A 25986-nucleotide genomic window follows, 5' to 3' on the forward strand; every position below is an offset into this window, starting at 1 on the left:
TTTCCTACTTACATCCCTTGTTCCCTTCCTTTCTTCCTTTTTTTTCCTTTTTATCAGTATGTAGAGTTAAGAGCCTCAGGCTTTTAGTGTAAAAAAAAAAAAGAGCAAAAGAAGAAAAAGAAATCAGTCAATCAACCAATCAATCAATCTCTGGTCTAAAGCTTCTGGAGATTCTGCAAAGGCCACCTGAGGCTTCCATTTAAAACAATTCTAACAAAGATGAAAAAGACCACAAGAACAGTGCTAATGCATGCCACATACCCTTGCATCCCCTCACATTGAACTTTGTGAAAAGGTTAATATTGTCATCCTTTCTGCAAAACAACTTACTTTTTTTGGACCATGTTAGGAATTCTTATCTCCCTGCAGACCTAAAAATACACAGTGGAAAGTGTTGTGTTCTACCATGGGACTATTTGGTATAGTATCCATTCCTGGTTCCCTAAATGATGTATAAATACTTCAGTGTCACTGAAGTATATTATCAGACAATAAGATATTTAAAATGTGTGCACTTGGGAGAGGACACACTTCTCAAGCAGTAGGTGTCACTTGCCTTTCTCATGCTTAGGGGTTAGCAACAGCAAGAGACTTCTCTAGGCTAGCACAAGAAAATCATTGACAAATGCTGTGTCCTGAGGAGTGTTCTGAACTTTTTTTGAGATAGAATTTGCCTTGGTGTTTTGCTGTTCTGTAGTACTGGTACTGGGTCTACCAGGAATCCAAGAACACTGTCAGTTAAGCTTACGTAGCAACTACATTAAGTCCTCCATAAACATTTATGGTTTATGGAGAACAGTTGAGAAGTCAAAGTAATATTATCATGATTATAATAATGAATTGATAGTATCCCATACCATAAGAGAATTTTACCCCTTGCTTCTGGACTTAGTTGTTCCTAGGTTCTTTCTCAGAAATAATTGCTTTATATAATATTTTTTAGTTAAATAAACCATTGCTAATATTTTTACTCTTAATATCTCTATTTTTCCCCAAGAATTTTAGTATTCTTTATAATTCTGAACCATTTCACATCAATATATCAGTTAATGGAAGGCAGAAAATATCTCTACAACTTGAATGGAGGGGTTTCTGGGTTCTGACAAGGTGATGAACAAACGTTGGTAGTGGGAGAAAGGCCAAATTCACCACCCTGTGCTGCCCCTGGGAGCTATTGGTAAGATGGATTTATCTGTTGTTATAATCTGCAGTAAACGATTCCTTGTTTGCCACACTGCTGCTCTCCAATGAGGACTGTGGACCTGTGTCTTTTCCAATCCTCAAACCCAACATTCTAGATCTGAGATGCTCAATTACAGACAGAAAGAGACTGGGGGTAGGGGGAGATCATTTCACACCAATGTTTGTGTGAGAGAGGTGGAAATTACAACTAATAGTAAAAGAGAGCTAAGCATCTCCTATAAGAAATAGGTGTGGCCCTGGGTGACAAATTCTCCATTCCAACACCACTTAAAGCCATAAAAATGGCAGCATCTATTGGGGGCAGACAGTGAGATGAGCCCAGCTGGTTTGGGGAGTTGAATATTCCTCACTCAGGCATAATCTGCACATTCCTAGAATTAATTGATTATAGCAAAGATTTTAGTTGAGAAACAGTGGAGTCTATGGCAGAAGAACAAGGAGATTCCCTGAGATTCAGAATCATCTGGTAATGAAGTAAATGACACAAATTCAGTAGCTGGGACAAGACACCAACCTGAGAAGCTTATGGCCCTGAGGAATACCTTGTTACCACCACCATTTACTCACCATGGGGGATAACAACTATGGCCTGGAATTTAAACCATCTCCCTGTACACATTTTCTTGGATTTTTAAACAATTCCAGAGCAATAGGAGATGTTTAGTAAAAATAATAAGACATCTTAGAAACACAATTACAATAAAAGAATGATAACATACAAAAAATCTATAGCAAGCAAAGCAAAATAAATGAACACATCTGATAAAACAAGCATTTAAAATAAGACCAATAGGGCTGGGGATGTGGCTCAAGCGGTAGCGCGCTCGCCTGGCATGCGTGCGGCCCGGGTTCGATCCTCAGCACCACATACCAACAAAGATGTTGTGTCCGCCGAGAACTAAAAAATAAATATTAAAAATTCTCTCTCTCTCTCTCTCTCTCTCTCTCTCTCTCTCTCTCTCTCTCTCTCTCCTCTCTCACTCTCTCTTTAAAAAAAATAAAAAATAAATAAAATAAGACCAATAAATATAAAAATGGTGAAGGAGGATATTCATAGAATATTATGTATGAAGCAGAAAAGCAAATGTAAAGAAGAAGCAATTGGCAGTACTAGATATAAAGAAGACAATTGTTGAAATTATTGTGTAGTAGGTGAATTGAGTAATGAGAAATATAGTAGAAATATTTTTAAATCATCCAAACTATTTAGTGTAAACACTCTTGAAGGAAGTATCAGAAGAGTTCAAAAAATGGAAAAAAAAAGGAAATACATAAGAACAGTTAAGAAATACAGATAATATTAAAAAAGTGATAGTATTTCAATCAAGAGTCTTGAAGGAAAAACTCAAATACATGAAATGAAAAATATTTTTAAGAAAAGTAAAAGACTTCTCCAGAATTAATGAAAGAGAGAATTGAGAAAATGCTTACAGATTATTCAATAGATAGGGGTAAAACCCTCAAAATGGCATATTGAAGTGAAATTTAAGATATCAAAGAAAAAGAGAAAAATTTTAACTTTCAGGAGATAAAAAATCATATTATCACTAAAGGAACTGAAATTTGATTGGCATTGAACTTTTTAGCAGCAACACCAGATGCTAGGATATGATGGAGTAATATTTTCATAGTGTTACAGGAAATTAGCAGTATGACTCAATTGTAAGAGTCAATGAAACTATTACTTAAATGTAAGTGCACAATAAACACATATGTTGGCATTCATAGCTTTAGAAAAAATTGTTTAAAATATTCCCACATGAAACTGCACAAAGAAGAAATATAAATCCAGAATTGTTTTATGCTAATCATGGGAAATAGAAGTGAAGAAATAACTCAAAGTTTCCCATTGTCCATATTAGCCTCCAGCCAGGACAAAACAATTTTATTTAACTCAGAATTTACTAATCTCAAAAAGTGATTAAAATATCCAAATATAAAGTAACCATCAATAATAGATAATGTAAGCAGGATGACAGAGTAAGAAGTGCCAGACTATCTTTTCTTGCACAAACATACCAATTTAGCAACTATTCACAGACAAATTCCCATTTTGAGAAATCTGGATATTAGGTAAAAGTTGCCTTATCCCAGAAACAGTAAATCAACCTCACTAAAGCTAGAAGGAAGATTTGTGACATTCTCTCACCTGAATTCTTACACCCACTACTGCACCATATGATCAGGAAAAGAACCCCTAGCTACCACCTTCTCTAAGAAGAGGGGAAGGATTGGTATACACATCAAACACTCCAACTTTTAAAGTGGAGTTCCAGAGGACTGGCTTTCAGTCTTGAAGAACAGACATGGAAGTTTCAGCTGGTAAGCACCATAATCTTTCCTTGCTCAGAAAAGAACAAGAAGAAAAAATTCTAGCTCTTAGCTAAACATAGGGAGGGAAAGATTTGATCTATATGTGCAGCTTCCCAACATCTCCATGACTGCCAAAAGAACTGGCATTCATTTAGCCAGTCTTGGAATATCAATAGGTCTGATGTGTCCAGATCATAAGTTAAATTGTCCTTATTTGCAGGCAATATGATCTTATAGACAGATAACTTAAAGATGCCAAAACAACAAAGAATTGAATTCTGTCAAGTTGCAAGAAAAAAAAATCAATATAAAAAATTACTTATTATTCTATACACTAACAACAAGGCATTTGAGAAGGAAATTAGGAAAACAATATCATTTATAATAGCACTGAAAATAATCAAATACTTAGCATGAATTTACCTAAGGAAGTGAAAGATTTATACACCAAAAACTACAAAATATTGATGAAAGAAATTAAGAAGATACAAGCAATGGAAAGTTGTCCTGGGTTCATAATAAAATATCCATACCACCCAAAGTAATCTATAGATTCAGTGCAATGACTATCAAAAACCCAGCAGCAGTTTTTTTACAGAAGTAGAAAAACCAATTATGGAATTCATATGGAATCACAAAAGACTACAGATATACAAATCAATCTTGATAAAAAAGAATAAGGACAGAGACATCACATTTTTTATTTCAAAATATATTTCAAAATGACAGTAATCAAAACAGTATGGTGCTTGGGCTGGGTTGTGGCTCTTTGGTAGAGTGCTCATCTCACATGTGTGAGGCACTGGGTTTGATCCTCAGCACCACATAAAACAATAAATAAAATAAAGGTATTTGAAAATATATGGTACTGGCATACAAATAGACAAATAGTTCAGAAGAATATAATAGACAGCCCAGAAATAAAGCCATGCATATATGGTCAACTGATCTTTGATGGCATATCAAGAATGCACAATGGGGGGAAATGTTGTCTTCAATATATGGTGTTGAAAAAACTGAATATCCACATGTAAATAAATGTAATTGGATCTTTATATTATACCATACACAAAAATCAATGCAAAATGAATTAAAAATTTAAGAACTAAAACTCCTAAAAGAAAACAAATTGAATTTTTTCATGATATTGATTTTAGCAGTGATTTTTTTATATATAAAAACAAAAATACAGGTAACAAAACCAAAAATAAATCAATAGGATACATCAAACTAAAAACCTTCTCATTATAGTTAACATCCAAAATGTATAAGGAATTTCTAAAGCTCAAAAGCAAAAATTAAAAAAAAAATTTAAAAAGAAAAAGAAAAAAAAACATAGTAATCCAATTTTAAAATGAGCTAAGGATTTTATACTTCTCCAAAGAAGACATGCAAAGAGCCATCAAGCATACCAAAAAAAAAAAAATGATCAGTGTCACTAATTGTTACAGAAATGCAAATCAAAATCATACTGAGATATCACCTCATATCTGTCAGGATGGCTACTACAAAAATAAAATAAAATAAAAACAGTAGACAACATGTGTTGGAAAGGATGTGGAAAAATTGAAATCCTTGCATACTGTTAACAGGAATATAGAATGTGCAGCTACTATGGAAAATAGTATGAAAAGATTTCAAAAATCCAAAGAGAACTACTGTATGACCTAGGACTCTCAGTTGTGGGTGTGTTTTCAAAGGGAATAAAATCAGGATCCCAAAGATCTGCACTCCCATGTTCATTGCAGCACTCTTCATAAAAGATAAGATGTGGAAACAACCTAAAGGTTCATTGGGAGATGGATTAAAGAAAATGTGGCATATAAATAATTAAATACCATTCAGCCTTTAAAAAGAAGGTAATTCTGCAAAATATGTCAACATGGATGAACCTTGCAGATAGTATTCAAAGTGAAATAATCCAGTCACAGGGAAAAAAAACACTGAATGATTACATTTATGTGATGTATTTCAAATAGTCAAAATCATAGAAGCAAAGAATATAATGGAGGTTTCCAGGAGCTAGACGAAGGTAAAATGAGGGAGTTGTTAATCTAACGAGTATAAAATTAAAGTGTTGCAACTGAATAATTTCCAGACATCTCCAGAACATTTTACCTGTAGTCAACAAGAGTGTGTTATACACTTAAAAATTTGTTAATAGGGTAGACACCAGGCTAAATAAATAAATAAAATTTTATTATTAATTCTTATATCAGTAAAAAGAATTGATATTTAAAATCCAAAAAAAGTATTAGTAAATTTGAACTTCATTCATAGGTTTAAAGAAAATAAATTCTATATCCTACAGAGCATACATACTCTTTTCCTGAATACAAAAGAACATTCACAAAAATTGACAATATATTAAGCTAAGAATAAAGCCTCAATAAATTTCAGGCACTTGACATCATAAAGATTATATTCTCTATCTATAATGTAATTAAGTTAAATTAATTAATAAAATAATAACTTTTTAAGTCCACTAAACAGTAGGAATAGCAATTTTCTTTCATAACTTGAGAAAGACTATCTGCCTATATTAGTCAGCTTTCTGTTACTATGACCCTGTTACTATGACAAAATACCTGAAAAAAAAAACTTAAAAAGATAAAAAGATTATTTTGGCTCATAGCTTCAAATATTTCAATTCATGATTGCTTGGACCTGCTTCTTTAGGCCTGTGGTGGCACAGTCTACCATGGCAAGAATGCCTGGGAGGGGAGGCAAGAGAGACAATCAGAAAGAATAGAGACAAAACAAGGGAACAGATTCTCAGTGTCCTTTCAAGGGCACAACCCCAGTAACTTCATTTCTTTCCACTAGGCCCTACCTCCTAAAGTTTCACCACCTCTCAATAGCATAACAGGTTGGCTACCAACCCTTTAGCATATGGGCCTTTGGGGGACTTTTAAGATCCATACCGTAACACTACCCAAATCCTAATCATCAAAAAAGTACACACACAAGATCAAAACATATAACAGAGAAACTTTGGACACATTTCTTTTTATATTGAAAAAAAAGACAATGCTGATAATAACAACCCTATTTATCAAAATATCAAAGGGCCTGAAGAATCCAATAACACATGCAAGAGAAATGTTCTGGGAGGAAAGAGAAAAAAACGTTATCGTTGGCAGATTATATGAGTATAACTGAATCAACAGTCCAGCATCTATAACTAAATAGAAAAAGATGTACCAAACCAAGATCACCTTATAAAAATCAGTAGTATTTGCTTACATCAGTAAAAAACAAAAAGGAAATGATATATGATTAACATTATCAACCAAATTATAAAGTAGGTAAGAATTAATCTAACAAAAAAATAATGCACAAGAACTTCATGGAAAAAATATTTATGATTCCCTCAAGGTATATAAAAGAAAATTTAAATACCTGGAAATGGGGTGGAAAAATTTGTAAAGATGTTAATTCACCCAAAATGAATATAAAAATTCAATAACATTCCAATAAATTTTTAATAAATTGTGTGCAGCTTGTCACACTTATCCTCAAATATGTAGAAAACTAAATATCTGCAAATAACTATGTCATTTGTAAATAAGGCAAGCCAAAACAAAGGACTTTTCATACCAGATACTAAGATTTATTACAAATCCATAACAATAAATAAAAGGTGGAGTTCTTCCACAGAACAGATAAAGACTAGTGGAAAGAAAAGGACTAGACGGCTCAAAAACATACTCAAATATTAATCAAAACTTTATATATGGAAAAGGTAACCCCACAAAACAATGAGGAGAGGACAAAATTTCTAAAAAATCTCACTTTTATAGAGAAGTTAGCTGGATTCAAGCATTATGGCTTAACCTTTATATCTTTTACAAATGTGGACTTCAGCTATATTAAAGACTTCTATTGTAAAGTTAAAAGCATTGTCAATAAAAGAAATTGTAGGAGAATAACTTTGTCAGTAATCAAAGAAATGCAAATTATCAGCAAGATGATAGTTTAAATCCAAAAGATTTAAAAAAACAACAACAATTGAAATAATAGAAATACAAGACAGAAAGGATAAGGAAATTAGCCTCCTCATGCACTCCTTAGGGGATGCAGGCATTTCAGAGAGCAATCTTGCAGTGACTAGGGCAGTGCCTATAAATTTTATGTCCTAGCAGTTGCACTTTAGCATGAATACCCCCCCCCAAAAAAAAAAAAAAAAACTTGCAAAGGGACCCATGCAAGGGCATTTGCTGCAGTGTTCTATGTAGTAGAAAAGAATTACAGGCAGTTTGGGTGGCCATCACTAGACGAAAGGATAAGTAAACCACAAGAGATTCACACTCTGCGTTTCTATACCTCACTTCACAATAGTAGTTAGGACCATGGATAGATTTGCAAAACATGGTTTTGAGTTGAAAATAAAAGAGGAGGGGAGAAACAAAGCAGAGTGAGAGAGAAAGATATAGAACTACATCTTAGCATAATATTGTTTCTAAAAAATAAACCAAAGTACACAAAATACCACAGTCAGTGTGTTTTGTAAGGGACAGAATGCCTGACGAGAAAATAAAGTAAAACAAAACAAAATGAAATAAAGCAAAAAGAGGTCTTGCAGAGAACCATGTGCCAGAATCTGAGTGTGACAATCAGCTGATCTGAGAATCAAGAACACCAGAGTTCAACAGCAACAGAGGAATGCTTCCTGATATAGGCAGATAGTCTTTCTCAAGAAAGGGGAACCCAAAAAATAACTTTAGCCCCATCTACATTCTAAAATATATAGGCAGTAATGGTGAAAGAAGGCAGAACAAAACAGGATTACTGGGGAGGGTGGGTCTACAAGAAGAATATACATGACCATGGAATTGATCTATATTTGTGAACATCAAATCACTTTTTGCCACATGTTGAATCCTAAATCTAGCTGTATATTAGTCACTGGTAAGAAATTTGTGGTCGTGGTCTGCACATTTGTAATTTGAGTTAACTCTCCCTGATGATTCTTTCACAAACAGCCCTGCATCAGAGCAGGGCATCTCAGAGACATGCTATGGCCCTATGATTACAAGTGTGTTTTCTTAGACTCCAACACCAGTGGTACCTCCCCAGACTAGCGTGACAAAGGGGATTTACAGAAGATTAGAAAGTCTAATTTTATAATTAGGATTACTATTTAATAGTACTGATCACACACACCTGTTAAAATACCTTGATTTTGCTGACAGGAAGACCAAAACAAATTTTTTTAAAGTGCTCAGTGTCACATTGTGATGACAATGTCTCTGTGTGAATATTTGTTTTAGTTAGGTGTCCCTTTCTTTCTGTTTTTGGCTTTTCTATACTTGTATAGGGCAGACTCAAAGAGAAGATTTAATATATATTTGTAGACTCAAATAGAAGATTTAATCAACAATAAAAAAGAGTAAAGGAACACAGTAAAGCTTAATCAGTCCAGAATCCTTCACCTTCTTCTGGGCTACTTTGCTGCACTAAGTGCAGGCTTCACTAAAATCAAGCACACAGGTATCTCTGGAAGCCAGGCCCTCAGCTGTGAAGCACACAGCAAGCCCTCAGGGACAGTACTTGTCTTGCACATTTCTCCTCTGTGCTGACGTGGGTGGTAGAGTTTGTCTGACAGCAGAGGTGTGACTCTGACACAGTTTAAGATTGGTGGCATAATAAGAAGACGGTAAGCCAAGGAGAAAGTGTGAATTAGAAAAAGAAATTATTTTTCTCTTTCCTGTAGCTGTAAATAACCTCACACAACTCCTTACTTTCAAAGCTCTGGGCCAAAGTGCTAGGGAAGAAGAGCTTGCTGGGTAGCTTTTGTTTTGAAGAACATCATCACCAAAGAGCTAAATTTGCTAAAGGTTAAGTTTTCAAGCTTTTTTTTCATCTAATGAAACTGGAAGTTCTCTTGACCCTTTAATCTCAGGCTGCAGATATTTACTTTCCCACATCCTTCATCCCACCCACCACCAAAAAACAAGCAAGATGTCCAGAAAAGGAAAGTAATTCTTCAGGTTGGAGAGATACATAGAAAAAGAAGCAAAGGAGGGAGCTAGTTTTGTTGCTGAGAAATATAGGGACTGAAAATGGAAGCAGGCAGAGAATGGTAAATCATAATCAAGGAAAGGAAGAAATAGGGAAATTGGTGGCAAAGACTGTGCTAAATAACAGAGCCTCTTGGAAACTGAGAGGTACCTGAGAACTTGCAACTCAAATTACAGTCAAACATTACCTGAGAGCTTGTTACAAATTCAGAATCTCAAGCCTCATGCAGACCAACTGAGTGAGGATATGCAGTTTAGCAAACCACTGGCTGATTTGCATTCTTATTTTATTTTTAAAGCATTGAACTAAAGACACTTTCTAATTTTAAGCTCCCAGTAAGTTAATAAATATATGATAACAAAACCAGGAGGCTTTAAACATTCCTACTTGACAATTTGGTTCTTTTAACACACACACACACACACACACACACACACACATATTACAATGACTATACTAATAACTTTTTTTGAAGGTAACATCAATTGTCTAAAATCTTAAATTAAGCTTCTCTGTGAATGTCAGATCCAAGTTCTCTGGGCCCTGATAGAATTGGATGAATAGTATAAAAACCACCACTGCCCGACAGCTGTTTGGAACTCAGAAACTCCCAATGCATCCGGCTCATGTCCGAAACCTGCTTGTGAAAAACTTTCTTCTACTATGATGACACTATGCTGCAGCAGGGCCATCTGTATCCCTACCCCAGAGAGAATTTTTTGTGGTGCACCAAGTTTTGTTTATGGCCAGACTGAAATACAAGCTTGGCCTGATCAGTATCAGAGAAACCCATATGCAGACTATGTAAGCAAGAGGAAAATGACCTCTAGGGGCACCCACTGCAACAGTACATAAATAAATTGGCAGATGTGTCAACTATGCATATTAGTCCAGGAGTGCAGTTCTTTGGGGACTGAAGTCCAAAGACAAAGACATTTGTGGGTTGCTGGTCAATCTGGAGCATTTCTTCTAATTTTTTTGGATGTGTTTTTGACAGGAGCTTAAGGGCAGTTCAATAAATTAAAATGTATTTACATGGCAATGAAGAATTATCTTGACACACAGAGAGTTATTTAATTACCAAGGTGCATTGCGTGCTGCTAAAGTTAAGACTGTGTCAGCCTTTCTGGGACAAATCTTTATTTTCAGGGCCATGTGGCTCAGCCAGGAATGATCCCCTGGGTTGGAGCTTGTCATTTATAGAAGAGGAGTCTCCTCACTGACCCCCATTTCCATAGACAGCTCTAAACATATCGGTAATCTCAATGTCAGACATCATGATGAAGTCAGCGCAGCCAAGGCCAAATGTCCCCCTTCAGGGATGTGGCCTCTCTCTCAGAGGAATTGTAAATGAAGTCATACCCCATTTGCAGTCTTCAAAGCATGTCAGGGTTGCTGTCTGTCTGAGTGACATTCAGAGTGTTGTCTTGAGACATCATAAGATAGGTGTATGATAAAAGTCTATGTCCACATTGGCAGCATCAAAGCACAATTACCTTATATTAACAGGAACAGGGACAATTTCCCCAAGCTACACACCATCCAGTCCTATGGGGAAGAAGATGCCATTAAATCCAAGCACCAAAGGCTTTCTAAGAAAGAGAAGATAGGAATCTGGAAGCTCAGGGTTAAACTCTTAGCTTAAGTCAAATATGTAGGTGGTGGTGGTGGGGGGGAAGCACTTTAGCCCTCCTAGATCTTCTTCTACTTCCAAGTTCAAGGGTTGGTAATCGATTTTGATGAGAGACACTATTGGAAACAGTGTCTTAAATCTTCCCTTTTGCTTATTCAAGCAGTGACTTAAATCTTCCCTTTTGCTTACTTGGGTCAAATAAGCCCAAAATGAAAATGAACAGAACTGAGTTCATAATTAGAACCAATAGGTCATTATGGTTGAATGAAAGAACTGTGTCCTGGAAGTCAGGACACCTGGGTCCTGTATCTGACTCAACCCCTTGTAAGATGTGAGTCCTTGAGGAAGTCACTTTACCTCACCAATTTGTATTTTCCTAAAAAAACATGAGGGTTTTAATCGCTAAGGAATTCGTTTCATTCCTAAGCTAAAATTCTATTTAATTCCATTTCTACAAGCTATAACTGTTTCCTCATCTACTCCTGAATATTAGTGTCCTTCCAGTTGATTTTAAGATTTCTAGCCACTGAACAATCTTATGTTCATGCCTTTAGGTCCAGACATCTTGACTTTGGTGGTGGGATCTGACATCAGCCACTGTCCCAATACCCCCAGGCCCACCTGCCGTGGCTATCTACATAAGAGGACTCACTCTGGCTTCATGAAGGGTTGGAGGAAGAGGTGGTTTGTGCTGAAACATGATGGCTGTCTCCACTATTACAAACATAAAAAGGTAACTGAGGGTATGGGTAAGGGCTGGCCCAGGGAGAAGAACAAGAAGCAATAGGCAAAGCAGTCCTATGAACTATTCTGTGTCCCAAGTATTCTCTTGTACGGTGCCATGTTGCAGGATTCTGGAAACAGTGTTCTCTTCTGTGACTTTTTGGAAACTTTTTCTTTCTTCAAAAGCTTGGAGAATTATAATTTATTTTCTCTGCTGCTGCATAAATCAAGGCTGGCATAAGTTTCTATCTTGTCTGCTCCTATTTTCATCTTCTCTGTGAAAACTTTCTTATCAAAGTCAAGAAAATAAGAACCAAACTGAATATTTAGAGAAATCAAGGTGGACCTACGGCAAAGCACAGCTGGCCAGGACTGAAGAGCTCAGGCACTGTTCCCTGTGTGATAAGACTCGGATGTCATTAATGCTCCTGAGGCAGAGCACCAGGGAAGTGGCCTGGAATACCTTCTTTCATTTTCCAAAATCTCTTAGGTGATGTCTACCTATAGGTGAAAATTGGAATCATCTAGGGAATATTCTCAAAATATGCAAGCTTAGTTCTCCTCCCAGATGTTTCTCATTTGGCACTGGGATGGAGCCCAGGCCCATACATATGGGGAAAGCATTTCAGGTGGTTCTAATGTGCAGTTCACATTTTGTCAGCATAAGTATTTTATCAGCCCCATGAAATCCAGTGTCTAATACTTTTTAATCAGATGCAAACATGGTAAAAACAGAGGTTTCACGTGGACATCTCAATTTCCAGTTTCTCTTCAAATAGTCTGGGTGTTGGCAGGAGCTAGATGGACTCTTTTTCCTAAGAAGTGCATACACTCTCCCATCTGTTAAAGGACCACCTACTGGCTTCACTTTGACATTATTTGTGAGTTGAAAGCAGGAGTTTTGATCTTTTACCTCATTCATTACACAATCTTATTTTTTTTCCTTTAATTTACATTACCCTAGTTTCCTAACTTTAAGTTGCACATATATATGTGTGTATAGTATTAATTAGTATTAATAGTATTAAATAATAGCTAGGTTTTAATGTGTATATATGTATATACAATATATATGTATTGTATATACACATATATATGTACATACAATATAAACCATCTATTTGTGACACAGAACATGGGGTGCTATGCTTTCATGGAAATGTGAGCCCTATAAACTATTCTGAAAAACTTTGTCTCCCTCCAGTGCAGGGAAATAAAAATTTTCTCTAGTTAGGATGAGAAATGATGATCCATCCTTGATTTCTGTTGTCTGAGTGCTAAAGTGGAACAGACCAGAAGTTTCCAGTCTAGGTGTTATTTCAGAAGCCCCAGAATTTTTCAAAATACACAGACAAACTGTCTCCTCTCTTCCTGAATCTTCAAGAGTGGTCCTTGAATTTGTGCATTCTTTTCTAAGCTTTCAAGTTGATTTTGATTTGTAGCCTAGGTGAGTTTCACAACAACAGCTCATCTAAGCTTGCCAGTTGTTCTTTCTTGAGATTGGTATCCTGAGATTATGTACTTACTGCCTTTGATGGATAATTTGGTTTCCTCTTATTAAATAGTATTAATATTATTAATAATATTAATTAATAGCTAGATGTCAATGTTATTTTCAGCAAAATAAATACATAAAATAACTTTAAGTCAGGGACCCCTTGTTTGAAGATTCCTGGTTTTTGAAATTCAGATGGCATCTGGAGCCAATATTTTAGGTCTGGGTTTGTCAGGCAGTGGTCATAGGACTGGTGTTGCTTGCAGGTGTTGTGTTTGGCTTCCATAGTGTTTTCATAAATTTTTTAATTAAATGAATTCAGGTGAAGCATGTGCTGTGCAATTGGCCATAATCCCCACAACTCCTCATTTCCTTACCCTGAGTCCAGTCATTTGAATTACCCACCAGGCTCTGTTGGGATTTGAGTGTATAAGTTCTGGGGTAGAATTTATGTGAAAAAGTTGGAACTTTAGTGATAATAATAGCTGCTGTTAAAATATGTTTTAATTGCCTCTAGTTTTCTTTTGAAAAAAAAATTGTGGATTTTATAGTTTGTACACAAAAGAAAAAGTTATCATGAGCAAATGCAACTGTGACCGTCATTGCCACAATAGGTATCAATATGGAGATGGGAATACAGCTTTATTTTGTTTATAAAGAGCCAAAATCAGATCCCTTGTAGTGCTCCAAATTCCAGAATACATTATGTCTGATCTTTAAAATAGATAGCAATGACTCAGAAGAGTTAATGGAGCATAAGAAGAACATAACAGAATAAATTAGCAGAAAATGAACCTGGCCACACAGTATTCATTCATGCAGCAAATATTTATTGAGTGCTTTTTATTAGCCAGGCATTATGGAAGCACTGGGAAGGTATCAAAACAGACACGAAGCCTGCCCTGTTTGTGCTTATAGTTCTGTGGAAGAGACTGTTACTAACAAATAATCACACAATTGTTATTAGTCCTATAAGTAAAATTATAGGGAGAAGAAAATTGCAGCAGTCTGGATGGAACCAAGAGACAGCCTCATAGAATGCTTTTAAACAAGGGAAGTTCAATATAAAAAGTTCTTAAACTATAATAAAAGAATAAGTATAAAATATAAGAAAATTCTATGTGACACCAAGACAGCATATCCAAGAAATGACCAACTTGGAAGGGGGATCCCTCTCTAAGATTTGGGATTCATATCCCATTAGAAAATCAGTTTAATTCACAGGATGGCAGAGTTCACCACTTTGCCAGGCCATTGTTAAGTCTGTAATCACAGGACAAACAGAAAACAACCCTTTCAGGCACAGATCAGACAGGCTAATCTCAACTGGTTGTTGCTAGAAAGTTATGCAATGAGAATGAGAGTGCTCAGGTGGCAGAAGGCCTAGAGCATGAGGTGTGCATTTTTAGAAAGACTTTGTCAAGAAGTGGTGGTCTGGAAAGGGCTATGTGGGGGCAGGGGGCAGGAAACCTAGGGGAAGAGGGAAATGAGCAGAGGAGATCAGGACATCAGGATGGGCTAGAGACCTACAGCAAAGGAAATCCTTATGGAGAGAGTTGCAGGAAGGTGATCATCAGGCCAAACTAGAGCTACAAGGTTTCAGGAGCACAGCGTGTTCTGGGTGCATGGCTGAGACAAAGAACCCCCGGTTGTTCCTACATTCACACTGTGTACCCCACCCTGCTGCAGCTGAAAGAGCAAGATCATCCCTTCCCCCTGCAATGCTCCTCTAGCACCCTCTACTGAGAAATCTTAGCACTATGCTAAATGTAAAGGAAAATGTAAATGTACTGTAAATGTCAAGGAATTCAGTCCTTTTCTACATAGCATATTTTAAGAGTTGAATTTGAACAGAGGCTAAGAGGCAATAAATTGACAATTGGAACAAAAGTAAAATGAATGGTCTAGATAAATTAGGATGGGGGGGATATGTAATGAGTTCCTTTTCAAGGATATAACATTTTAGATGATACCCGAGGGCTGAATAATAATTACCCAATTGGGATGAGCCTTCTCCAGCCAGGAGAAACAACATGTGTGCAGTCTCCAGGCTAGAAAAAGGTGTGTCATATTTGAGGACATTAGAAAAAGTCTAGTGTAGCTAAAGCCAGAGTGGAAGGTGGAGGGCAGAAAAAGAAAGTTAGGCATAGAAGGTAGGCAAGAAACCAATCACGCAGGCCCTGAGACAGTAAGAGGGACTTTTTCATATTCTTCTAACCACAATAGAAAGCCATCAAGTGTTTTAGGTAAGGCGATTTTCAAAAGCTCATTCTGACTTAATGTTGAGAATGAATTGGAGGGTGATAAGCGTGGAATGAAAATTCCACTCAGAAAGTCAGTGCTTTCTAGGCAAGAGGCAACAGTGTTGACCCAGGTAAGAGTATTTTACTAGACAGATTTCCAGATATCTTTAAGAACCAGAATTAATAAGATTGGGTAATGGATTAAATGTGGTATCTTAGTGTTTCAGGATGGCTATAACAAAATACCATAAACTGGGCACCTTATAAGCAATGGAAATTTATTTTGCACAGTTCTGGAGCTTGAGAAGTCTGGATTCAAAGCACCAACAGCTTCACTGGCTTTTGAGAACCCCTTCCTGCTTCATAGGAGACCATCTTTTCACACGTCTCACATGGTGAAAGGGACAAGGGATTCTTAGAAGTCTATTTTGTAAAGGTCTTAATCCCATTCATGAAGGCTTCACCCTAGTGACCTAATTTCCAAATATCACACCTCCAAATGCCTCTACATTAAGGAACGAGGTTTCAACACATGAATGTGTATGTGTGGTGATGGGGATATCCCTTCTACCACTTAGAGAAAGGGTAGATAAGGATGGTTCTGAAGTTTTTTCAAAAGTAAGTGGTTGGATTACTATTGGAACAGGAGCAGATCACAGAAGTATAGAATGAAGAAAGGTTAGTAGTTCAGTTTGATTCGAGTGGTATTGTGGTTGACATTGTGGGTGCCCTTTTTACATAGGCATTTGAATATTCAAGACTGGAGCTAGGAAGAAAAATTGAAAAGTGCACACGTGTGTGTGTGTGTGTGTGTGTGTGTGTGAGAGAGAGAGAGAGAGATTATATACAAAGATATATAGAGATATTATAGTATGCCATGTAGTGAGTGTGTATAGTGTTTAAAGTCACAGAAATTGATGCCATTGCTAAGGGAGAGAATGGAGAGAGAGAGAGAGAGAGAGAGAGAGAGAGAGAGAGAGAGAGAGAGAGAGAGAGAGAGAGAGAGAGCCCTTAACATAAGCAGAGGGTGGGTAGAGAAGGAGAAAATAGGAAAAATGATTGAGGGGGTAGCCAGAGAGGGATAAACAAAACCTAGGAAAGCATGTGTCATAGAGCCAAGAGAAAAACTGAAGTTTCAGGAAAGAAGGTGATTACTGTTTCCCCATGCCGAAGAGGGACCATGTAACAATGACTATTGGAGAGCATCTGTTCAATTATGCATCACAGAGGTCACTGGTAATTTTGGCAAAAGCAGTCTCGAGTGGGTTTAGACAGAGCATTCAGAGACTAGTCTTCTAAAAAGCTTAACTGCAAAAGAGACTACAGAAGCAGATAACTTAAAAGTGTCTAGTTCATATACAATGAATGCAAATACTAATATCATTGAATTTGTCTGCCATCACTATTTTTCTTTCAATTTACCCCTCTGTTCCATATTTTCTTTTCCTCATTTTTCTTCCTTTCAGTGATTTCATAATTTTATTATTCCATATATATCATAGTCATTAAAATTCTTTTATTATAATTTTAAGTTACCTAAAAGTTTGCCTCATACATTGTCTTATTAAAGTTTAATATAAATTAATACTTGTACTATTTTATGGAATTCACAGCACTTAATTTAAATATTATCTAAGTAATATGTTCATGGTGTTTTGTATTTTAATTCTACATATACCATAACTACTGTGACATATTATTGGTATTCTTTTATATTTACCCACATATTTACCCCTCCTATTAATATTCCTCTTCCTGCATCTTCAAATGTTTAGCCTGAGGTTATTCTTCTTCTTCTAGCAGGACACTGTTTCGTGAGTGGTCTTTTGGTGATGAATTTTTCAGTATTAGCAAATATCTTTGTCTCTCCTTAATACTTTGAGAATTTTTATTGGCTATAGAATTATAGATTTGGTGGTTGTTTCCTTTCAGAACTTTGAATGTGTCTTTACATTTTATTTGACTTTCATTGTGACAATAAGATCCTAAACTACTTTCTCAACAGAAAGCTAAGAAAAAACTCTTGTCTCTCTTTGCTTTATTTTGTATATATTCTTCTGACATACTTGCAATTGTATAATTTAATAGCAAATTAATTCCATAAAGTTCTGAACTTCAGTACTTACATTTTCACTTCTACTTTCTATTTGATTATTTTTATAGTTTCCTGTTTATGTTGAAATTCTCAAGCTTGTCTTTCATTTCTTTTAACATACTAACATTGTGTTAAAGTCCATGTCTAATGATTCTTTTATCTGGATGCCCCATAGATCTGTTCTATCATCTTCCATTTCTGCGATTTTGTTTCTGTTATAAAGATAAAAGTACTCATAATTCAAGGTCATCTCAATCTTATCAGTGCTGGAGTGGTTGTAAGACAACCTTCAGTGCCTGTGAGGGTTGGCATTTGCCTCATTCACCTAATTTCCAGGGTTATTCTTCAGAGATCTAGCTCAGATCATGACCTATCAGGAATACCTCCTTAACAGATGGTCAGCTCCATAACTGTTGAATGCTCTGTTCACTTCTCAGCCTCTTCAAATGGGTATGACCCTGATGTTGGGTTCTTCTGCTGGGTTTTACCTTCATTAATATTCATTTTCTTCCTAGCTCTGTGCAGTATTCAGAAACATATATTTCAACTCTTACATTTTCTCAGCAGTAGAGATGATGCTTGATCAACTAGTCTGCCAATACCTTCTCAGTGACAAGTGACAAGGAAGATGGTATGAGGGAAAAGCTCTTTTTGTCATAGTTTTTAAAATGTAAGTTACCAGTTTAAATGTGAATGCTGGGGGTGGAGTATAGAGAAACAGAGAAAAAAAGTTGAAGACACAAAAGAAGAGGAATGACTGGCCGACCTATTTACTATTTATCCTAAAAGTTGGCTATATCAGGCCATTAGTGCCAATAGCAGGTTGAACTTTATGAAAATGAAGACTGAATGTTCAACCAAGTTAAAAATAAAAGGAGGCATTCCCTCTATAATGTAGAGAAACAAGCCAGTTTTTGTTCTGTTCTATGAATCTATATGCAAGAACCCAAATGTGGGTGTGTGTGGGGGGAACTGGGAGGCTCTTCACACACTGGGCTTTACAGATGCTCGAAGAAAAAAAGCAGTGTACTGTGCTGTAAATACTTGTCTCTATTTCAAGAGTTCTGATTGTCATTGCATATTTACTCTGCTGTGTTGGAGAAGGAGTCTAGTGGATGGCATGGCACACACAGTGAGAGAAGACTTCATTTTCAACAAAGATTAAAATTGGAAGCATGAAATAGGATTAATTATTTCAGTTACGTATGTTGAATTTCTTTTGTAAGTAGACCTCTTAATCTGCATTTCCTTTTATCAAAGGAAAGTGATGTATACTCCCTTCAAAATTTTCAAGAGTCTAACAATTCATTTTACAGAATTATAAAGTTCTATAACTAAATGGAGGCAGGGTAGAGAAAGTAAATAGTGTGGGCTCTGAAGGTCATTCTGACTCTACAGACCACAGTTTTAGAATAAAGATTTTATGCAACAACTCTTAGTTAACTAAAGCTTACTAGAAAAGTTGGTAGCTGTTGGGAGCTACCCTGGAAATGATCCAAGCGTCATAAGAAAACCAGGCCCAAAGGGTAGATTTGAATGGACAGTGGAAGGAAACAATATAGTTGATTTGTGAGAGTACTTTGAAGTTATGTTTATCACCCAAAAGGTTTTATGCCTATTAGATATCCAGGCAAAGACTTTGTTGGAGCACTTGTTAGAGGTATGGAAAGAGACTGGTAGTGTTAATCATTTGCATGTTTAGATGATATTGTATGCTAAGAAGTCACCTAGGAAGAATGTAGATTATAAAAGAAGAGAGCTGAGAACCTAGCCCTTAGGTAGAAGACAAATTCTATCAGAAGTCTGGCACAGGGAGAAGGGTTTGGTAATAGATCCAGAGATAGCCAGTGGTCCAAGAGGAAAACCAAAGGGTTCAGAGGAATGTGTTTTGAGAGGATGAAGAGATCAGTAGAATGAAAAACTGCTACAAAGTGGTTGTTCATGAGACAAGAACCTCTTGGTCAGAAAGTGAACCTGTCTTGCTGTGACTGGTCTTGTTTGGATTATCTAGATTTTTAAATTTTGCTTTTTTTTCAATGTAAAATCACATTTGTTTTTGCCATCTCAAGGGAGAAGGGGGAAACTCCTTTGAAAAAAACATTTCTTTCAACTAGTTTTTGTTTCTCTTCTCCTTTCCTAATGCAAACTTTTTGAAAGAGATTTCTCACACTCTTTCTCTTTCTATCCCACTGCAGTCAGGTGTCTGCTTGAGCAATGCAGGTGGTTATTTAAATAATGATCATGCTGGATTATCCAAGAAGAGTGTGCAAAATGAGAAAAACAACAGGTCACCAGAATGTCATAGGAAATTATATCTACTTGATAAGGCTTTTATGTGAATTAAATTAAGTTACACGCAAACCAATTACTACAAGGGCTGTTACATAATTTCAAATACTATACTAGAGTACATCTCCTTTCTCCATTCTTGGTAAATTGCTTGTGGTCATGTAACTAATAACTGAATACAGATTCAAAATCAAGTATGCTCGGTTAAAAGGATCAAATCATGCTCTTTCTTTATACTACATCAAGCATCCTACTGCTTTCCTTCTCATCTTTGTGACTACTTGCAAACTCCCTGCCCCTACAGACTATAGACCCTGACCCAGCTCCTGTCACGCCATGGTGCTTTGCCTACCACAGTGGATCTGGTTCTAATGTAGATCTCAGCTATCTCTAGTATCCCATCCAACCTGTTTTACTGTCCTGTCATTCCTGGCAAAAGGTAAGAGACAAATGGAAGACCTATTAAGTAAAATTTGTAACCATAATCATAATTCTGAGTCCACAGGAATAAAACAAAGACATACCCATGGAAAGTGCCTTCACCATTCAAAAAGAATGGTGTGTGTGTGTGTGTGTGTGTGTGTGTGTGTGTGAAAGAGAGAGAGAGAGAGAGAGAGAGAGAGAGAGAGAGAGAGAGAGACATAGAGAGACATGAACTCAATATAATAGAGACCTTAGGAAGTCTCCAAGTTTTCATACTTCATTGGAACCTTATTTGTAATTTAAGAGACACCCAGTAGGTGGAGTCACTTGCTCACAGTTAGTTTTTCATATCCCCTGGTAGAGGGTAGTTTGAATCAAAATTCTTATTAATGTTGGAAAATACATGAGAAATCATTTATACCTACTTTCTTACTTTCCAAAATAAGAAAATAAACTCTATAGAGTTTACAACAAAAGGCCTAGCACTCAACTCAAGTAGTTAATGTCCACTGAAATACCTGTTTTGATACTGGTTACCTGCCTCCAACTTTGAGTAACTTCCCTTATGAAGCCCATGTAATACCAGAAGCAGCTACTTCTGTCTTAGGAGGGTGTTATGATATTAGAGGGAGATTTTATATCATAGGATGACCATGTTTCTCAGGATGATAACCTTTTTGGACCTACTTCTATTGAAAAGCCTGCCCCAAAAGAGGACATTTTAGAACAGAAATTCACCTACCCCTTTGCTTTTATAACTTTCTTCTACTACCATCTGCTTTTCCCTGCACAACAAAATCCCACTTTCCATATCCTCAGTAAATTTTAAAAAGCAAGGCTTTGTCTTCATGCCCACTGTTAAGAGATTTATTCCTGGGAGAAATTCACATTTATTCAGTTATACACCAAATATTTACTGATAACTTACTTATATTCTAGGGATAGAAGTGTAAAAATTATAGAAAAGGCCAACAGTTTTATGGAATGATGTTTTTCTATAGAAAAAAGACAGAATATATAAAGTGATCTTACATTGTGATAAGTTATTTGGATTTGAGAGTGGCTGACAGGTGAGATGAGATTCAGAGGCTATTTCCAAGGAATATCAAAGAAGCTTGTCTGTAAAGATAATGAGTAAGGTATTAAACAAACAACAAAAGATGTGGGAGAATGAATAGTCAGCAGAAACAGCTAAAATAAAGGACCTGAGGCAGAAGCACAAAACTATTCTCAATCATTATATAACTTTGGGTAATTCATCAGATTGTTTCATAAGTGTTGCTACCTGGTATAAAGAAAGATACTAAAGGAAATCAAGTTGAAATGAGGGGAGGAAGGGCTCTTTCTGGAACCTGTCAAGCATGTATCCTTCCCCTAGAGTGTGGGATTGGGTAAATGAGTACAGCCTTGTGACACCCATAGAGGGTACACCAGTAAAAGGAGAGAAGGACGTCATAAAAAAATCAGAAAGACCCATTGATGGGGCAAACTGACAATTCCAAGTATAAATGATCAGTACTTAAAAGCAGTTCTTTCAAAAGCTTTAAAAAAATAACTGCCTATCTCTAGCTCTCTGAGTGTTTCTCAAAATGTGACTTGAGAACCGCAAATTAGAACCACCCAGGCACTTGTCAGATACCCCAGGCATCACATCAGATCTACCAAATCTGAACTGATGCTCTGTAGAATTTGTATTTTCACAGAGCTTCAGCTCTTCAAATAGTATGTCCTTCTTTCTCCTTGCACAGGTTCAGTTCTTCTAAATAGGAAGAGGTTAAACACCTCGAGAGAAAAGATCAATGCATGCAAAAACCTTCAAAACGCTAATGAGTTGTTAAGAGATATTTAATTTTTCCCTTTTAAAAAAAACCCATAGATTTATTTTTGTAGTTCATGATTTCTTATCTATAATATATTTAAAGAGGCACTTTTCTTTCTGGGTTTGAATAAAGAAAGAGCATTAGACATTCTTTAAGGCCACAATATTATTTTTCCTATGCATGCTGTAATTTTGTGGGCTATAATGTGTTCTCCCTAAATGTTAAAAGCACAGAGCCCTCACCTCATCCTGGTTTGGGGACACAATGAGGAGGAGTTCTGTTAGTGAAAAGTGGGTTGGGAGAATGCAATTTCAGCTCGGCAGCAGAAAACAATGATGATATAGCAAATGGATTTGGAATAATGAAGAAAATCAGTATGTTCCTCATTTACATTGGAATTTTTGCATTTGATTTAGAAAACTATGCCCAAAAAGCTACAATAAAATTAACTACAATAAAAAATTACAATAAACCTCTCTTCCATCTTAGTTAGGTACTAGAATTACGTACTAGAATCTTTCCACTGATCTAACTCCAATAATCAAACAAAAGACCATGATTATCCACTTGCCTGGCATGATATAACCAAGTATTTTTAAATTTTTCTTATAAATTTCCTTTTTTTTAATCTCCAAAAACTTGAAGAGAAAGCACATAACTTCTTTCTCACGTAGGTTTTTCTAGTAGGGCATAATGTCTGATAATTAGCAGCAGTAGTCTCTGTAGCAGGGCCTTTGGAAAATATGCCTCTGAAACTGACAACCTTTGCTCAAAGACTATTAAACCACTGTTCATACTTCTTCAAAGACGTTTAACCAAAATATTATTAGAATGGAAATCATTTTATGGCTCTATAGTACATTTTTTTTCATGAAATGGCCTTATCCCATTTATCTGCTAGATCAGCAAAAGAATTAGCCAATTAAAGTTATTGTCCTTTTTCTTCATGAGAAATTCTTGGGGAACAAGCTCCAGAATAAACAATTAAGATAAATTATTCATGAGGTACAACAATGTCCTTTGCATTTTTCCCTTTGGGATAAGTTTATCATCCTTGTTTACATGAAGGGTATTTGCTTGCAGATCTGCCCTTTTACTTCAGAACTAAGATAATGTTTCCATTTAAACTGAGTCATCCTTGTCCTAAATATTGCATAATGGCACAGTCTGCCATCTCCTGTTTGCTTTGGCCAAACACAATGACAAGGCAAACTAGGCTATGGTTCCTGAGTCTCTTTGTACTCACTGCCATTTTGTGTGGTGGTCAGATATGTTTGTTATATTGCAAGGAATTATAACATTGAATTAGCTGCATAAAATTCTACTCAGGCAATCTTACAAAGCTTGCAAATGGAGTGCCTGCTCTAGCTATGAAAAATGTGTTCTGAGAGCACAGAAGGAACATTTGCAACTTGAAACTTTTCATCAGAAATTGAGAGAGCTCAAGGTCAGTTTAATATTAATTCTTCCCCCAGTTCTTTCATCTAAGAGATATCAAGTTGCATTTGAATCTGGCAAAGAGATATGAATTTAGGCCAGCTTAGCCTTCAAAGGACAAATTTCTTGAGAAATATTCTGTATCCATTTATTAAGTCTTGAGTATCATTAGATTATTTTAAGGTGAAAATGACCAAAACTTGCCTTTTCATTGAAAGGGAAATTCATTTCTGGTAAGTTGAAATTGCTTTTGAATAATTTATAGGGAACAGAGAATTCATCAACTCTGATATCATCAGCAGCCATGAGATTTCATTGTTCTATAATGGGGGCTATGGGAACTAGGAAGCTAGGGTTGGTTAGCATGAGAATTTCGATAGAGAATCTCATGTAGGTTAAAGGCAGGTAATATTTAAGAAAGGAAAAGCCTGAGTTAAAACTAATTATACACAAGTAACCTTTTAAAAAATAGCTTGCCTGTAAAAGAAACTCTGTAGTCCGCCCACCCAATGTTGACATTCCACCATTGTGAAATTGGCTGGGGCCAATATGCAACCCTCTTTCTCCTAATATCACCTCCACCCTTTCCTCTTTTATATTAGGTGAGGAGATGATGGTAACAGGAACAACAAGGTAAAGAAAGAAAACCAAATAAAATTAAAATACGATAATCCAAATAAAATAAGAAAAGACTTCAAATTCATTATTGATTGATTCCCTATTTTTTCTTTTCAAATGTTGGGATTCCTTTTCCCACTCTTACATAAATGTATACCTCTATGTAAAATGAATTATATCCTCAGCCCTTTTTTGTTCTTTATTTTAATATAGGCTCTTCCTAAGTTGTCAAGCCTGGCCTCAACTTTGCAATTCTCCTGTCTTAGCCTCTCAAGTCACTGGGATTATAGGCGTGTGCCACAGTGCCCTGCTCTTCCACTCTTTGAGGCATGATTCTGAAATGTGATATCTTAAATCCCATCCCCAATTCATCAATTTATAATCTAGGGACTTTTGCAATATACCATGCTTAATCTTCTTGTTCATTAATTTTAAGTACTCTTACTGACCATCTTTTATATGTAAGGGACATGGATAATCATTATATTAGAAACTAAGTTGAATAAGACAAAATTCCTATACTCATAATAGGTGCTGACTGATCCAAAACTTCTAATGGGGGTATGACTTGGACATGCAATGTAGGAAACAGAATTCCATCTGGAAGCAACATCCTGAGGAAGGGCCAGACAGGATTGTGTTGAGACTCAACCAGGTAGTCATAAGTAGGCCCATTGGATTGCATCATAAAGTACTGTACATGGAAAAGACTAATGGAGACTTGGACTGTAAAGATAAGCCAAATACTAAAGAACCTTGAATTCAAACTGTAAAGTTTCACCCTACTTCCGTGTTGATGAAGAACCACTAAATGGTTTTGAACCCTAGAAGCATAACCAAAACTGAATGGAAGCTTTTTGGAAGACTTTGAGGTGGTGCTGGAAACTTGGGATGTAGGATAAATTAGGAAACCTTTAATTTAAACAAGAAATAAGAGACTGAATTTGAGTGGTGGCACTGAAAATTAAAGAAAATCAACCTTAGGAAAATCTTGTTTAAGCATCTGTTGATCTGAACCTCTTGCTGCTATCCTGCACCCCTTTTACCAGTCTTGAATCCTCTGTGCCATTGTAAGCACTTTCATTTTCGTTTCCTTTATGAATTAGTTCAGCTTATATGCTATTCTGAAGCAGATGCTAATATATCACAAATTTTTCTTTAATAGTTTGATAATTATATTTTAATATAATTGCTCTGTCTTGTAATCCTATGTAGTTTGATTTACACATTTTAAAAATGTTAGTCTGAAATCTCCAGACTGCCAAAGATCAGGAATTTGTAGAAATCTTGTAAAATTCCAGGTCATCATTTGAGTTTGTGGGACTCAAAATTCTCTAACCATCTCCAAGATGTATATTCTTAAGAGAAAATATCCCAACATTCACACTTTTAAAAAATATATATATTTTTAAGTTTTTTTAGTTGTATACAGATACAATATCTGTATTCTGTTTGTTTATTTTTATGTGGTGCTGAGGATCAAACCCAGTGCCGCACATGTGTGAAGCAAGCACTTTACCACTGAACCACAACCCTAGCCCTGCAACATTCACACTTTTTGAGGGCAGTCTTACATTTGCCCATCACCTGCAGCCCAGAGAAGGAGAGTTATCCCCTCACTTGTTACCTCATGGAAGGTTTCACTTCTTTTTTTTTTTTTTTAACATTTT

General features: G+C 36.1%; 1 protein-coding gene across 1 annotated transcript in view; it reads left to right on the forward strand.

Moving 5' to 3' along the window:
* Positions 1–25986, forward strand: part of LOC308655339 (uncharacterized protein) — a gene marked incomplete at both ends in the record, with an annotated part of 117170 nt that overhangs the window by 48049 nt on the left and 43135 nt on the right. The window contains one exon of the mRNA XM_081305397.1: positions 11728–11906. Coding sequence (XP_081161523.1) covers positions 11728–11906 — 179 coding nt within the window. The remainder of the gene's footprint in view (positions 1–11727; positions 11907–25986) is intronic.

The sequence above is a fragment of the Spermophilus citellus genome, assembly GCF_964194105.1.
Source record: "Spermophilus citellus genome assembly, chromosome: 1".
In the NCBI taxonomy this organism is placed as follows: Eukaryota; Metazoa; Chordata; class Mammalia; order Rodentia; family Sciuridae; genus Spermophilus; species Spermophilus citellus.